Source organism: Ambystoma mexicanum, chromosome 2q (assembly GCF_040938575.1).
Source record: "Ambystoma mexicanum isolate Mex_15411 chromosome 2q, UKY_AmexF1_1, whole genome shotgun sequence".
Lineage (NCBI taxonomy): Eukaryota > Metazoa > Chordata > Amphibia > Caudata > Ambystomatidae > Ambystoma > Ambystoma mexicanum.
Genome location: NC_090924.1, coordinates 1,303,670,026 through 1,303,687,826, shown reverse-complemented (window position 1 = coordinate 1,303,687,826; position 17,801 = coordinate 1,303,670,026). Strand labels below are relative to the sequence as shown.

General features: G+C 42.2%; 1 protein-coding gene across 1 annotated transcript in view; it reads left to right on the top strand.

Annotated features, from left to right (window-relative positions):
* The window catches only part of SH3BP5 (SH3 domain binding protein 5), a 477,928-nt gene extending 467,618 nt beyond the window's left edge, over nt 1–10,310 (top strand). Inside the window, exon 9 of the mRNA XM_069648745.1 lies at nt 8,294–10,310. Coding sequence (XP_069504846.1) covers nt 8,294–8,505 — 212 coding nt within the window. The 3' untranslated portion in view covers nt 8,506–10,310. The remainder of the gene's footprint in view (nt 1–8,293) is intronic.
* Nucleotides 10,311–17,801: the final 7,491 nt, after the last annotated feature.

Sequence of the window (17,801 nt, the reverse complement as noted above, 5' to 3'; positions counted from 1 at the left end):
GACTGGACCACTCTAAGGAGGCAAAAAAGTGATTTGCCGACCCCTGAAGAAACTATGGACCCAGCCATGCTAGCCATATTAACCGAAATCAGAGCCTTAAAACCGTTTATGGAAGCAACTAACAATAAGCTGCAACCTTTAGATGACAAGTGCTCTGATTTTGACTTTAGAATATCCGAAGTAGAGCGCAGAGTCAGTGATGCAGAAGATATCACTAATAGATTTGGAATCTTGGAAAACACTGTTAAAGCACTCCAAAAACACTCCAAAAACTTGGAAAACAGGAAATGGAGAAACAACCTCTGCATTGTCGGCCTTCCTGAAGGAATTGAAGGAGAACACACTATTCCTAGTCACCATGCTCACTACGTTATTGGATCTATCCCCTTCACTACAACTCGATATCCAGCTTGCACACAGAATTGGACCTCAACGCTCTCAAGCCAACACCAGAAATTCCCCTAGAACTCTTATTTTTGCTCTCTTAGATTTTAAACATGTCCAGCTTATATTGAAAAAAGCAAAGCTGATCAAACATCTAACCTGGAACGGATACAATATCTCCACCACAGCTAGAAGGAAAGAACTTCTTCTGTTAAGCCCTGCATTAAAACAAATGAATGCCAGATACAGAATGGTTCATCCTGCACTCCTAATGTTAACTCTCAATGGTCATACCACTTCTTTTGATAATCCAGGAGAATTGAAACATTTTATTCAATCACAAAGGTCTGAAGTAATGGACACTTTGAATCCTTCTTCTAACAATATGCCATAAAGTTTCCCCAAATAAATCTCTTTGACTCCTCATACATGATTTGTGCGAGAGTGGAGCCCTGATAGGCCTAATCTCGTTTGGCGCCCCGTCCTCAGCACTTTTCCTCTTTTCAACATGAAATGTTTTGGCTGTTTCCTGCTAGCCATATCGTTTTGGTATATTAAGTGTCATAGTAAATGCTCTTTTTTTCATGTTGCTGTTTGTCACCCCTACCCCTTCTATATCTCTTCTCCTCTTGTTTTTCCCCTAAGGCTAATGTATTATGCATAATAACTAAAATGGTTACCATAACTGAAAGGAAATGTGTATAGTCATACTCCCCAAGAACTCAATGAACTTTTTTTTCTAGGTCTATATTGTACACCTTTGCTTTCTTATGTCCATAAATATATCATCTTGGAATGTCGAAGGTCTTCACAATCTCATCAAAAGTAAAAATGTACTCACCTACCTAAATAGATCCAAACCTTCTATTGCATGCATACAAGAAATTCCCCTTTCATGTTCAGAAGTGGCTAAACTCAAGAAGCTTTGGATAGGTAAAGTGTATGTCAGTGCAGTACTGGCCAAGAAAAATTGTGTTATTATTTTGGTGAATAAGAATTTCGATTGTAATCTTATAAATTCAGAATCTGATAACTCAGGTAGATGGGTCCTGTTGAATATCTTATTTAACTCCACATACTACTCAATCCTAAATGTATATGATCCTAACGCACCAGATCATGCCTACTGGAAGCAATTTAAGGCACACCTGCGCCACACGGAAATATGATGGTTGTTTAAATGAGATTCCTGAAGAAGCAGAGCAAATTAAGGTCAAGATGAATGGTGACGTCACACAGAGCTGAACTGACGTACCTAGAAGAGATGCAGAAACTAGAGAATGCAAATATTCTATAAGTCATCAAGAAAGGATCAAGGATAAGTGACATCTTGGGATCAAGGTGAAGAAGCTTATGCCACAGAAACAGATGAAGACATGAAGTCATTTTACACGTGTACAGATGCAAAAGAAACGCAAGCAGACAAAGTATTCTTGAAGCTAGCCTCAAGCTTATAGTGAGTAGATTGCGGCAAGCGCCAATATATACATATATGCATACGGACAAGTAAAGGATTGATGTTTCCCCTATGCATTATAGCATTGCTGGACAGTAGCAAGAGGGCCTCATTTCTAGTGTGTCACAGTTAAAAAGCAAATTGAATTACAAAGTGAATCTCAGCAGACGAGGCTGGGTGAGCCAAAGAAGCCACGGTCTTATCAATCTGGAGTAGGCTGGCATTCGATACAAAATCATGTGAAAGAACAAAACTCCTGTTCAGAAGGCATGAACCTAATAAGGAAGACGTCAGAGCTTGATTAAAAAATAGTATTAAATGCACTAAAGGTTCGATTTTATGGTCTCTAGTCACATGGAAGCATGAAGTTGAACGGACGAGATGGTCACACCTATGCATAAGAGCACAGCGCGTGCTTTCACTCCCTGAATTTCTCAGAGCTAAGAACACTCTCAAGGCCGAGCTTCAAAGCCTAATGGACAGTAGACCACTGAGGGATTGATATGCTAATTGGTGGGAAGCAATGGTTAAGGCGAGCTCACCAGCACCTGGATGGCCAGCCTGCATGCTGCTAGACTTAGATGGAAACGTTCTGATGGAGGTTAGAGTGCCAACCAATTGTAGAGGACCATGTAATTAGGTGTCCTATAATTGTGCAAACCAATGGAACATTGTGTATTTAGTGACGTTCGTAGTGGTCATTTTTGTGGAGGGCTTAGTTGCCCCACCTGATGTTAAGTAACCAATCACATGTTCACACTTTTTTACACTAGTGTGGATCGTATACTTAGATGTTCACTCAGAGCCAATCACCCATACTCATAGGTTTTTTTTTGTTTGCCACATAGGATGACGTTCCTACATGCGTAGGTTTACGTCTCTGATGATGAGTTTCTTGTATAAGATCTCAGTTTTTCCTAAGAATACTTGACTAAGAGAATCCAGCGATTTCGTTGATGTTCGTTATGCTCCCTGTTTTAGATAATTGATATTAAAACAGACTTCCTTTGGCCAACTACCTGAATCGTTTTGATCATTGATGTATGAATACAAATATGCATCCCCATCCATCTCCAGGGTAATTGCTACTCATCTTAAAGGGCTGGGCTATCCAGTTCACATTACACGCTCAAATTACCCGACTATTAATGCTGAGTCTCTCAATTCACCCATAACACAATCTGAAATGATCGAAGCATTACATATGCTTAAAAAAGGCAAAGCACCAGGACCCGATATATTCTCAATAGATTTTTATGCACACTTTAAATCAATACTTACACCTTAAACTATTAGAACTTTTCTCTCATTTTGTTTCTAACTCTAAATCTGTAGGCACCTTTACTAAAGCTATGCTTCTAGCATTCCCAAAACCTAATAAAGATCCAGAATTACCACAAAGCTATACACCAATTTCTCTTATTAATACTGATTGTAAAATGTTTGCAGAAATCTCAGCAAACAGACTCCTCCCCTTTCTACCCAAACTAATTAAAGAAGACCAGGTTGGTTACGTTAAAGGAAGAAGCTCGGAATCTAATATTAGAATCTTTTTGAATGTCGCTGTCCACTCAACTGAACCTTATGCAGCTGTATCATTAGATGCAGAAAAAGAATTTGGAAGAGTAGAGTGTGATTACTTGTTTGAGGCGCCGCGTTGGCACGGGCTGAATGACACTCTTATTTCCCTCATTAAAGTTCTTTATTCTAACCCCAAAACCTCTATTTTTACAAACGGTCAGATGTCCCCCTTCTTTCCTTTAAGCAGAGGTACATGACAATGATGTCCTCTTTCCCCTCTTCTATTTATGTTGGCCTTTGAACCCTTTCCAGAAGCTATTTGAATACATCCTTGCATTCAAGGAATAACCTTTGGTGATCTAAACGTTAAACTGGCTGCATATGCAGATGACATTCGTCTATTCCTTAAGAATCCCAAAATGAGTCTGCAGAATGTGCTCAACGTAATATCACATTTCTCATTAGCCTCAGGATACAAATTAAATATGGACAAATGCGAAATTCTTCCCCTAAACATTTACTGTAACAATCATCTGGTAAAACATTTGAGACGGTGTTCTAAGAAAATCTAATATTTAGGTTTGCAAATGTGTTTGTCAATCAAAGATCTTATTAAAGAAAACACCAAATGTATCTTAACCAAAGTCAAAAATCTTCTAGAGTCGTGGTCCCTGTTACTTGTATCCTTGTGGGGTCCTCTCCAATCCATTAAAATGATGTCCTCCCTGAGTATTCTGTATTTATTTTATCCATGATTCCAGTCCCTATTCCTAGTAAATTCTTTAGAGGCCGATTCATGCCTTACTAAATGTTTATGGAGAAAGAAAAAAACATAGGATCTCCCTCAGTAAATTAAAGATAAAAGCTACCTCTGGAGGGGTTGGTTTTCCAGATTCTGCCTTCATACTAAAACAAGCACAGAGTTGGTTTTATCAAGATTAACATTCTATAATCCCTACATGGGTCCATGCAGAAAATAATATGGTTTGGCCTTTCTCTCAAGCTGATTGTTATGCATTTGATTCAAATAATAGATTTAAAAAATACACTAATGTTCAATTTACCGCCAAACATACTAGAATGTATCTTTTCTCTCCAAATTCATCTAAGTTCACATCACAGTTTATATGGTTTAACAAGCTAATACGAATCAACAGCAAAGTCATCTTTTGGAAAAATTAGGTTCTCATTGGAATTAAATTTGTACATCAACTTTTCAGTCAAGGTATACCGTTAACTTTCAATGAATTCAGGGTGAAATACCTCACTCCTCAGTCGTTTTATTGCCAATACTCTTCACTAATTAATGCCATTACAGATAATTTACAGCTTCTTTTGGAACCCTCAGGACAAGTTACTGTCATTAGACACAAGCATATGCATAACCGCCAGTTTTGAGCCTCTGACATCTACAAGGAAGTTATTAATGACTTCATCCAGAACCCTCAATGGAAAGCACAACAAGAATGGCAACAAGACTGTTAAATCACCTTAAAAGACCATGGCTGGCCGACTTTTTGGAAAAAGGCCTCTACCATAACTGTTTCAGCTAATCTAACCCAAACTCATTTCTTTTTTCGACATAGACTTTCTATTACCACTGCTAACCTTTACTAAATGTAAGATAGCCTTAGACAACAAATGTTGGAATTGCCATGACACTGAAAGATCTTTCAAACACATGTTTGTCGAATGTAAATTTATTGGGAAATTCTGGGATAATGTATGGCATATCATTAAATGTATTTTCATTTTAACTGCAGTCAAGGTTATCACAACATATTGTAAGAGATCCGATCTCATCAACCATACAATATAGTGGAATTTCATATATAATATTCACAGAATGGAGGGCAGTGATGCTTCAACACCAATAATGCACCACAAATATGAATTGAAATGGAGAATGTTTTTTGATTTTCTCACCGCACATAATTATATTATTTAAGATATTATTTAGCTAGTTGACCATTCATTACCCTCATCCTATCCTTCCCTTTTTTCCTTATACTCCCCATCCCTTCACTTCTTATATGGTCAGTATGTTGTATGTCTCCTCCCCTTCCCCATTATCCTTAAAAATAATTTTTCTGTACATTAGTGCCTCATTATGGGTCCGGCGGTAACTCTGCCAGTGCTACCGGCAGGTTGCACCAGACCCACAATAATTTACCAGCACCTGTCTTCCCGGTAAGAGCAGGCTTAACAAGTCCGGCGGCGGGAAGTCAGGCGCCGGTACATTTGTTAACCCCCATTCCCATAGAGTTCTAAGGGACTCTATGGGAGTGGGGACACAGGAGCACCGGCACCATTAGCAATGGTGCCGTGCTCCTGTGACAAGTCTGCCTACTGTGGCCGCTGCGCCCGGCAGGGGCAGACCTGTCAGGCATATCGGCTCTGGCAGGCAGACTAGCAGTTTGCCGGTCCGGAAACAACGGTGCCGGTGAGCCTACTGGCACCCTTGTTTCCGGACCAGCAACATTGTAATGAGGCCCATAACTTGAATTCAGTGTGTTTGCTTCGACAGTTTAAGTCCTCTTAATTTTGACTTGTACACATACTGTTTTGATGTTTAAGAAGGATTTCTGAACTCTTTCCAGAAGGGGCAGAGGTTCAGAAGGCCAACCTAGTTTCTTGGAACAGGGTAACCTCTGGACAAGCCAGACCAAACAGGATAGCAATGTCAGGCGGTCAAGACCAAGTCTCAGGAGGGGTGAGGGTGACTGAAGGACCTCATTGAGCACACAGAGCAAGGACACTTACAAATGACTCCAGGCATGTGTTATATTAAAAATATAGACACATTTATTACAAGGCCTTTGTAACATAGACCATAGGAAAGAATCACAGTAACACTAAGTAAACCAATACATCACTCTCAATACAATATATATATATACCAGACCAGGGGGGGTCTAAAGGGATGACTGCACAAAATATGTTGACAACCTAGAGGGGAGGGAAACAGGCAGTGCAGATAATCTTTAGGCCCAATTCAACATCAGTTATTCACCTAACTAAGAGGCAGTCCAAGCCCTAAGAAGAGGAGAGACTTGTGCTCAATAGTACATGTATGCCAACACACGTGGTTGTTCCAATGGGCAAAACAGGGTCTCTTCAGGGGTCTCTAGCAGCTCGGGAAGGTGGATAAGGCGATGAAGAATAAGTTCCCACTATTCAAGAAGGACCTCCACTTGAAGGCAGATGCAGTTTGAGAGTTTGGGATGGAGTCGCTATTTCGCAATAACAGTGGTCAGGAGAGGGGCCCCCAGGGGCACTTGTGCATAAAGATGGGCTCTGCCTCTAGGGGCCACAGGTTGGGGTAAAGGTTACTCACCGGTCCCTGAGGCAAGGAGACCCAAACTTCAGCAAGTTAGTCCAATTCGGTTGCAGGTTCGAAGGCGGCAAAAAGGACGTCTCAGCACCTTTTAGTTCCTGAGGTCCAGCGAGGATTCCCAAATAGGACAGTGGTGATTTCTCCGCTCCGGGTGGATGAATCGCCCCAGTTTCACTGCAGCAGGCTTCAGGGGCAAGAGGGTCACAAATGCAGTGGACTTGTAAAGGATGTTGCCACAGCAGGGCAGCACGGTAACCACGTTTACTCCGGTCCGGGCACACTCGTCTCACTTCTGACCTGGGAATGCCAAGTATACACAATTCGGTGTGACGGTGCCGGGGACACAGAGCTAGCAGTATACCAAGTTTCGAGGGCCTCCTCGAAATGATGGCGGAGACAGAGCAAAGCTTCTGTGTAAACTGGTCAGCCCCCTGGTTGGTCCAGGGACACTTCGAAGAAAGCTTACTTGCAGGTTTTGGTGAAGATGCCGAGAATAGTTGGTCCCACTGTTCCAATGGGTCGCAGTGTCTTCGCAGACCTTCTAGGATGACCAGATGCAGAGGGTTCCCACGGGACGACAGTGGGCTCAGGGTGCCAAACCTTCCAGCGGTTCCTTAACTCAGCTCCGTAGTTGCAGGATACTTGGATCCTATCCTTTGTTCAGTGAGAACTCAGGAGGTCGACCTGGTAGTGGTGTTTCCAGCCTTCTCTTATCCAAAGTTCCCTTTGCGCCAAAACGGAGAAGAACCAATGGGAGATCTGCTCACAAACACACAGTCCATACGTGGACCAATCACAGACCACGGTGGTCTCACGCATTCAGGACACTCCAGATTCTCTGGCACCCAGGATGTGTATTGGGACCAGACATCCCAGCCCACATCCTGGAGGCACACACACAAGGCATGCAAAAGCCCGCGAAAGGATTGGGATTCGCAGGAAAATGCATGCCCAAATAAGGACTGATCCGGGTTGTCTCGACCTGGGGAAGGTGAAGGGGCAAGATGGCCAAAGGACAGGACAAAGAACCTTGTGGCATGGCCATTTTGGAGCCAAGCCACATATTCGTGCCAAATGCGGTTAATGCGGTTACCATGGCAGGAAAGGGTTAAAGATAATGGAAAACGATAGCTGCTACCAGTCCTGTCCATGACACATATGCACAGTTCATAAAAAGTCCAGCGAGAGTATCTAGGGCCTCTGGAAATGACTATAGACCCAAGTGTGCTGTATGGTAAGATACATTGCACACTTGTTACACGTTGCACAAAAGTTGCAACATGAGAAAAGGACTAAGGGAAACAAAGTCTCCCAGTACTGATTGTCTTAAGGGCATGTCAGTCTCCCCATAAAAAGTGAGCGAAAGCCCAGAGGAGTGCCGCTGAAGGCGATGCTTCTCTGTCAAAGTCAGTCAATGGTGTCTAAACAGCAGCAAAAAGTTTGGGGGTTGACGCATGGAGGGAAAATTGCATACAACTATGAAATCTTTCCTAACAATGTTGCTATTTCTTTCTATAGTATGTTGTACATGCATTGGTAGTGTATCCTTAATAAAATATGGTTAACACAAAACAAATCTTAATGTCTTCCCACAGGTGAAAGGGCGGAAGGCTCTGAAAACAAAACCAGTGATCGAATAAACAACAACATCAATAGAAGCAAATCCTCAGAAGTGACCACCTTGGACAACAGAATGAAGCAGCTCTCACTACACTTTAAGAAGGGTGACAATGTGACACATGGCGAAAGGAAGAAATGCAAGCGGTCCCAATCCGCAGTCTGTGCAGCGTTGCTTAACGGAGTGTGAAGACGAGAATGCTTACCTCAAACGTCTTGTTAAAGACAAGTTGACTGCCCAACCCTTACGTAATTCAATGTGTGCCAAATGATCAGTGTTTAAGGACACAGTCCCTGCACTAATGTTTGAAGACTGAAAATGCCTCTTTGTCAGGCCCCTTGTGCTTGTATGATCTGCATTCCCGTGTAACGTGTATTGCATTGATAAGCCGCCCTCAATGGCTGTCACAACCCTTCGTGGACAGCATCATATATCATCACTTCGGAAGCAATAACTAGAGTTTGCTCTTTGATGTACCTGCTTGTAGAGGTTTGAAACTAAAGTCAAACCTATGTGGAAAGGTGTTCCTGTTTTCTTTTTTAAAATGTTTTGTACCATGGAATGCTCAACTGGGGCATTCAACTTGTAGTCATTGATAGCTGTGCCTGTATCACTTCGAGGGAGCTATTTTCTACTTTATAGCTTTGTTTTGTAGCTAGAGGGGTCTTTTTCTGTCCAATCCCTGGACAGTGAGAGCAAATCAGGCACATAGTTAGCGACTATCATCCATCCAGTTCAGCACTGTGACCTCGTCAAGCGGCCAAATGGTAATTGAATGCAACATTAGCGCTACCACCAGATGAATTATGTTCCATTGTTTCGGCATGGTTGGAAAAAGTAGAAACATTATTTCCTCTGCATCATCCTTACCACCTTCACCATATTCCCGTAAACATTTAATTCATTTTTTCAGGGAAAATTGGACTGCTACAGACTTCAGTATTCAACCGCACTGCTTCCTCTGCCGAAAGAGGCGCTGTGCTGTTATTCATTGTCTAAATGCACTAATGGTGATGCCAACACCCTTGCGTACTGAAACATTGAAAGCAGCATGTCCAGTGGGGATTAGGGCACATGCAGAGTGAAAGTGCATGCACCGAATCGCAGACATTTTCTCATGTCCTTACAAGTACCTTTACTGGTGGTGTGGGGGAGTGGTTAAGGCAATAGATTGTCAAGCAAAAATGGTGATCTGAACTTCATCCTGCTACTTGATACAGTATGTGATCTTGAAACAATAAGTGCACAGCTCCCTTCCCTAGCTATTCGATTGCAGATGTTGGGCCGTACCAATTGGGAGGTTTCAATCACATGCATAATTTACTATACTCAAAATGAAGAAAAGGGGTGAAAGGTTCTTGGCTCCACGTATTGCTGCTCAACCATAGCTTCAAATTCACAGATGTAATGATGAACAGAGCCAGCAGGAGGTCAAATATAACCCAGATTCCAATTATATTAGGTATGACAGGGGCCTAAAAACTGGCATTATGGTGTATTCCTTTGGCTAGTTCATCTGCAGACATCATAGGGGCTCTTCCAGAATATCTTATGGCGTGTCTTGCGTATGAATAGCCGCTGAAAGTATGGTACAACTTTCTGGCACTACATGTCCTGCGGTGGGCTTAGTATTCGGCACATGGTGTAAGTGTGTGAAGAAGCATATATGAAAGCATGGTCCTTGCTGTTACATCACACCCTAGCACATGATACACCTAGGCAGGAAGATGAAACATTCCACCTAACCTTGAGTGGCAATGCCAGAAAATCAACACATGGCCACTGTTCTGCATAGAGTCATGTATAAAAGTTACTTTTTGTAGTTGGATGGTAATTATCACATTTCTTGCTGTTTTGAAGCCAAGTCAATTTGTTATTTTATTATGAAATCCTATTGTTACATTGTAGGGCTTCTTGTTCTTGTGTACCTGTCTGACTGTATTGTCACTGCCAATGGGCTTTCGTGTCTGTTCCAAGTAAACGTACCAACTATACAGTGGAGTTAGTGTTGACTTTGCAGATCTTTCTTTTGCCGATTTTTATTTACTAAGTGATGGGCTGATTTCAGATCTTGATATATTGCCTAAGATGGATGAATACACATGTCCTGGAATAATGACCACTGACTATTCTGGTTGATTGGTGAACAACTTATTAGTAAAAATCAGACAACAGGACCGCACAAACTAATTACAGTGCGAGACTGCGACGCGAGTGAGAACCCCTTCCCTCCGTGCACGGTTCTCTTATACCCAGAGGAACACTTGCATTTCAAGGGAAGGGGAGGTCTAGACAGGGCAAAGAATCGTACTGAAACAATGTTACAAGCAGGGAACAGAGCTCCACTATGCAAGCCTTTGATAGCAGCGGCATTCTTACATGCTAAGACTGTGTTATCAGGGAGGACAGTATAAAGTGCTACATTTAGTTGAGCTGAATATACTCCTCAAATGTTCATACACGGTCTGAGCCAGGCGAGCACACTTATAGTATGATGAATTCCATCTGCTGAAGCTGCTTTTCTTAAGAATGCAGGAGCCAAAAACATGCTTACATATGCCAAAAGGGAAGCATGTCAGAAGCGAGAGATGTGAAGGCGAGCATAACTACACACTAGGCAAAGAGCCTTTATCGCAATTACATGCCCAGTAAATCCTAAAGCCTCACCTCGCACAGGCAAGAAACAATGTTCAAACATGGCAGTTTGCAATGCCTACTCAATATTATATTGCAGCAGTATGCTACGGAAGTGCATACCATTTTTTTCCAGACTTTCCCTCCGCAATCCCATCCTAAAAGTTCTTCCCTCGTGTCTCATTCCATACATCTTTAGGGGAACAAACCTCACAGCCAGGCCTGGCATACCATATTATTTCTTCAGTAGCATGACAGTCTGAGAGACTGCAGAACAGCTGGTGCATGCTCGCTAATAAAGGCACTGCACGCCATCATCAGACAAGACAGACTTATAATCATGACTAAAGCAATTCATGAAACCCTAGCAGACCCACAATCCAAGACCCAAATGTCCAGGAAGCCTCTGGACTGGTGTGAATGAGGCTTACAGTGTGGCAGATGTTGGTAACAAAGTCAGTATTACTTGTATAGTTGTGTATTTAAGTGAAACACTCACTTTCCATGATTGCGCAGACGCCTTCTTGCAAAACTGGGACAATATCTAAAGCCATACGGTTGTGAAGCACCATGGTTCGGATGACTACTTGTTCTCAGGATAATAAGGTCAAGGAGGACGCCATGGTATTTGCAGTATCCTCTACCAACCGTGACAATTGGTTAAGGTGGTTTCTGTTTATCTTGAGAGATATCCTACCCCAAAATCTTGATAGTCGGTGCTTCTCTTTGGGCAGGACTGACTGAGCTGGGAAGGTAGGAGTATGACGCACTGCAGGAAGTACATGTAATAACTCCCTCCCCAATTACTGGGAAGCCAGGGGGAAGCCTTGTCCCCACATATGAAATGAGTTCCGGAATACGTAGTGTACCCGGATTGGGAAAATGAAACATTAGGGTCAAAGGCAAATGTGACATTATTACAGTAGAGTTGCTGGACAAGTAATAATGACATTTGCTAGAAGAGAGGAGCAGTTGCAGAGTGGGGAAAGTTCGGAGGACCGCTGAAACCCAGGTGGGAATAAGCATCTATACAGGGCCTTGGGCCTTGCGAATGGGTGGCCAACTTAAGATCCAAACATATATTCCCCCCATTGGAAGGGAATGGGTGCAATAGGCAATTTGGGGGATAAATCATGAGGCAGATGAGCATAGACCCAGTATTCAGGAAGATTAAAAATGCAGGCATACTGCCAGGAGTGTATTCACTGTGAAACCAGGGATGTGCATATGGACCATCATTTTCATGACAGGTTGTACAGAAAGTAGCAGTCACAGTGATATGGTGATATATCAGTATTCTGACAATAACATACATAGCCAGACATAGTGTATACTAGGCTCAAACCTCAAATATCCAGATTCAAGAATCAGGTCGTCGCACCAATGAAAGGTTCATAGATTGAAGACAAAGTTCCATTCAGTTCATCAGGACAGGTGATGCACGGGGCACAAGTGATATAAGCTTGCCAGACCAGAGCTTAGTTTTATAGGCTCTGTGAAGTTGCAGCAAAGTAAATGTCACTGTTCAAAGGTATCAACAGAAATCGGGTACTTAAAGAATTCCTTAGTCCACAGTTCATAATAGAAAGTTACAACGAAAAGTTCAACTAGAGGTATTCAAGATACCAGAACCACGTGCATATAATGGTCATTAAAAAGAATGACCAACAGGTGATAGCAACAGGGCCAATAACTTGCAGGTATTGGTGAGTCAACAGTAGTGGCCACCTCAGGGGGATTCATCGTCGTTGAGGGGACAAATCCAGGATGTGAGTGACCTGGCCAGTGGCCACTGTTCAACGGTACTGGTTCCTGGGAGCTCTTTCACGCGAGTACCTTTTGGGGATTCGTTATGAGAACCAGAGGGGTCAGGTGATGAAGGTGGTATGCCAGAAGTGGGGCCTGAATCAGGGTTGTTCCCTCCGGGGCTTTGACTGATTAAAGGGCCTTGGCAATAGCTCCTGCAGGGATCTCACAGTCGGGAAGAGATTCAGAAGCTGTGGGTCCTGGTTCAGCACATGAGCGTACTGGACAACCGAGGAACGCACCCTGGTCCTCTGGTACTTCTGTTCCAGCAATGACAGAAGGGTCTGACATTGGAAAATGACCAGCAGCATCACTGATGGAGTCAGTGGTCATGGTGGAACTGGAGCCAAGCAGAGGAAGATCAGTCGCAGTAGAGGTGGTGTTGTCGGCTGCGGTGGCAATCTTGAGACAATGGGGTGCATGAATCCAGGCTGGGATCCCAGCAAATGTAACTGCGTAGTGCATTGTTAAGAGAACCTGGAACAGGCCACGCCACCAAGGCTGGAGTGCAGAATTCCATTAATAGACCTTCACCAGGATCCAATCTCGTGCTGTGGAGGGTGGCAGGGCTCTGTCGCTGGTTCAGGCTGGGCTTCACTAACCTGAGTGTGAAGAAATCAAACAGTTTTAATCAATTTGCAACAGTATTGGAGCAAAATATCCTCTAAAGGCAAACTTTGGATGTGGGGAACTGCTGGAGGTGCAGTTCCCATTCTCATGGGACAACCTGTGAGGATTTCATGTACAGACATTTTGTGTTCACGCTGGAGATTACTGCGCATGGCAAACAGAGCTAGGGGCAGGGGGTTGGGAATTTTCAACCCTGTCTAGTTACACACTGTAGGGAGAAAGAAAAAGTTCCCAGTTAGGGAACTCTCGTCCCCTGCACACTATCTGAGGTCTGTGTAAAACAGACAAATGTCCTTATGATAATATTAGTAGTTTTCGATAAACATTTTTTTGAGAACAATTCTACTTATGATAAGTATTTACAGAAAGCAATTTAAAAAATGACAATTAGCTTAATATCACAAGGTCTTCTTTTATTCATGGTGTTGGAAATAGCCCAACTCGTTTCGAGTTAGTACTATTCATCAGGGGCAAAGGAAATTCTATAAAAAAAAGATGCACATAAAATAAATTAAGTATATATATATATATATATATATAATGAATTTAGTATCTATACTTTCAACATATAGTAACTGTCCTAATATCTTAATCAGTGAGTAAGAACAAAGTAAGGTTTTTTTAGAACATTAGGTTAGTTACACCAATAGTAGGATATGTACACCTAATAAACACGAACAAATTCATTCTTTCAACATGAAAACACCACCATTAACTGTCTAAAGGGTTGAAAGTAATACCTTGTTGTATTTTTAGAAAATACTCTTTCAGCAAGAAACCACATGTATTTCTCAAAACTCTATCACTGATGGAGAACTTATCATTGTGGATAATACAACTAATGGTGTTCAACTAGGTGGTACTGGAAATGGTAACCTTGTGATCAGTTCAACACTGGTTAAGAATCAGCAGGTAGTTACATCAGATAGACTTCTCATCATCCATTTGGATGTTGTCTTCAATATTTGTGCTGCAAATGTTAGGTAAACACATGCCGGTATTGAAGCGTTGTTGCATGTTTATGTCTGGTCAGTGTAGTAAAAAGTAATTTGGAATGATCTTACCGACTATTCGGTCACAATTTCATTAAAAATGATGAGCTGCCCGTTTGAGATCTATATGGATACTATGTCCACCTCTCTCTCCTTTATGTTGGAGACTGTTCATTCCATAAATGGTTCCCACTTGATCTATGTAGGAGGTGAAAATGTAAAACCGGTCCCATGATTAGTCCCTATCTTACTATGAGGCCCAAAAGAATCGTTATTTACAAAAGCAAAAGCAACTTACTTAAGAGAGCTTGTAAATATGGTACCAGATGTGGTCCGCCTAAGTGCAGTCTTTCGGTTGCATAGAGGATGCTTAGTGGGCTGAAAGCAAGGCTGGCAGAAAGCCCAATCTTGTAGGGTTAAATCAAGTGAAAAAAATAATGTACAATAATGGTAATGTGCTTGATTCTTGGCAGTGAAGAAAAAAGAACCCCATGGTTAAATACTTACTGTTGAGTATTCTAGGTGTCCATTTAGGAGAACGCAGGGTCCGGCGGAGTACGGAGCAACCCGGAGCATCTGGTGCCATAAGCACTGATGGATTCTGTTTAAATATCATATCTTGTGATGACATCACAATCGCGCATGCACGATTGACGTCATTTGTATGACACAACGGAAGTTGTTTTGCGGTATAGATGCTGCACTCATCTAGGTCATTAGTCTTAATGTTTTCCAAAAGAGGAAAAACAAGAAATTCACAAAGCTGTATCACTTCTTTGTGTGATGTAATAATTCTAGGCGTCCTCCGTTGTATTCTGGAGATGTCTGAATTGAAAAGTATCATCTACTGTAAAATTATAAATGATAAGTTGGGAATCCTCTTATGGCCCCATATTCATAAAGTAGGCAGATGTGTGAGAACTAAACACATGACGTCACATCGTGCATGTGCGGATGGTGTCAACCGTATGTTTCGGAAATGATTTGGAAATGTCTGATTGAGAAAGTCTCATATAATGAACGATGGTAAGTAAGGAATCCTCTTTGAGGCGAAATAAGCCCAATATTAACGAAGTAAGTAGGTTATTTATAGAAGTGTGCAGTTGTTGTAAGCACCTGAGAACTGCAAGAGAAGGGTGATGAATCATATATATGTGCTTAGTAGTTAAACATGAGTTGAAGATTATTAACAGGGCTAAAGTATTAGGAACCAAGTTTCCTGTACATGATTGTGTACAATAGAGAGATGTATATAATTGCATAGTTATAATCACACGGTGATGGAAATATGTTAATTCATGAGTTAGGGTCTATATTGCCAGGTAAGTGATTGGAGTTGGGATGACTAATCTAACAGTACAGGACCTAATAGGTCAAGTTAACGCTTAACACATTTTTCTTGTGTGCCTAATAGTTGCATATTCATTCTCTATCTATACAGTGATTGGTCTATCATCATCATGTGGCTATTCCTGGTCAGGATTGTTATTCTAGATTATTGACAGGAATTTTTGTAAGCGTTTACAACTTCATGGCTACTGTCCCTGTATGGGGTCACAATCTATTCATATATCGATAATTTAGTATCCAAAATGATAGTCTTTAGTTGATAGTAGATAGTAGACACTAATATGAATGTTAAGTCATCATCATCATCACTGCCCCAATTTTGAATCACAATCTAATGGAGATGAATGCAAAGGTCTTTTTAACATCAGCCTACATTTTTAGCAAACAATTTTCACTGCCATGTCCATGGACGCATTGCAGAAAAAAAGGGGTTCAACAATTTCTCACTATTTTTACTATTACAAAACAGCCATACAGACCTTATAGGATGGGCTTAGATAGCAATCTTCATTTAGAACCAAGTTTGACATGGCATCCAACCTATGGATCCAGAATAATTCCCGCTGGGACAGGATTTTAGGTAGGTTGCCTCCCCTCAGAAGTGGGTGTACCACCTCTAGAATGGCTACCCTCATTTGTGAGATATTGTGATAATTGTCCCTAAAGTGTTGAAACACTGGTGATTTTAAGTTACAAGTCCTGATCTGCGACTTGTGTACACATACTTCATTTAACGTGCAAGTGTCATGGTTCCCCCCGGCAGTGCTGGTAGCATCTGGACAAGGAAAGTGTATGATTGGCGTAAGAAACAAAATATACAAATGAATAGGTCCATATGCTCATAACAGACACTCCCAAAGGATTGTAGACCTCGAAATTATGTAAATCCCTTGACAAATCCTAATAGATTTTGGGGTCTGTCACACACACACTATTTGGAGTTTGTTCCAGAAATGTTTTGGCACTGTGTGTGATAAATGTATCTTGTTGCCTGTTGTTCTGTCTCAGCAAACCATTTTGATGTTTTTCTTGAATTGTTTATTCATATTCTGATTCACACAGCGTTATATAAAAAAGTGAGATTTATCTCTATAATACAACACTGAAGAGTAATTCCTTCTTTTTAAATGCAGAGGTCTACAATCCTTTGGGAGTGAGCATAGTGTCTTTGGGCCTATTAATTTGTATATTTTGTTTCTAGTTAACCCTCCTGGGTAGAATAGGTTCCATACCAGGAGCCCAACTTGTTGCTTCTGATTGGCGTAAGTGGCAGCTATCTCCTCCTAGTAGCTGCCCCTTCCAAAATGGCCCCGGATCAGGATGCTCAATTGAATCCACATTGCCCCTGAGGAGCCTGCTATTCCATAATCCTTGGCGGTCTAGTGGTGCTGGGTGGGCCCAGGGTATATAAGCCCTACCCTGGGCCACACCCAGCGCTTAGCGTTTTCTCTTGCCGAGGATAGGCATGACGCTTGCCTGTCTTGGTCCCGGCTCCTGCAACCTACCTGATACGCTTCGCGGTCGCCTTCGCATGTGTGTTGCTCTCTGCAGACCTGCCTGATACACACCGTGGCTACGTGCAAGCTCCCTCCAGCAGTGGTTCATGTGCACCCAGCTCCAGCAAAACCCACCTGATACGCGCCGCAGTGTCGCGGCCGCGTGCAAGCTCCCGGGAAGTCTTCCGCATCTCAGAGTGGCTCAGCAGTCCTGAAATCAGCACCTGGAATCGCTCGCCGGCTTTATTTCCACAGCAGGACTCAGCGTTTCCTTGTCGGGACTCTCTACTGCTGTATTCCGGAATTCCTGCAAAGAACAAAGAACAGGGGGGTAAGCACAGACATTCAGTGCCACCTCCAGCTTCCCTCCCCTTCATTCATACTCACTGCGGTGGCTCAAGCAAAGTCGACCCGGAGAGGGGGATAAGAATAACCTCAGACATTCTTAAAGACAAAATAACATTAGACATTCTTTAAAACTTAACACATTAAAGCGTGCCTCTGCCTTAAAACGGTACGCTGTGTGCTGGTTCTGGGGAGACATTAACCAGTACAAGTCTTGCTCATTCACCAAGGA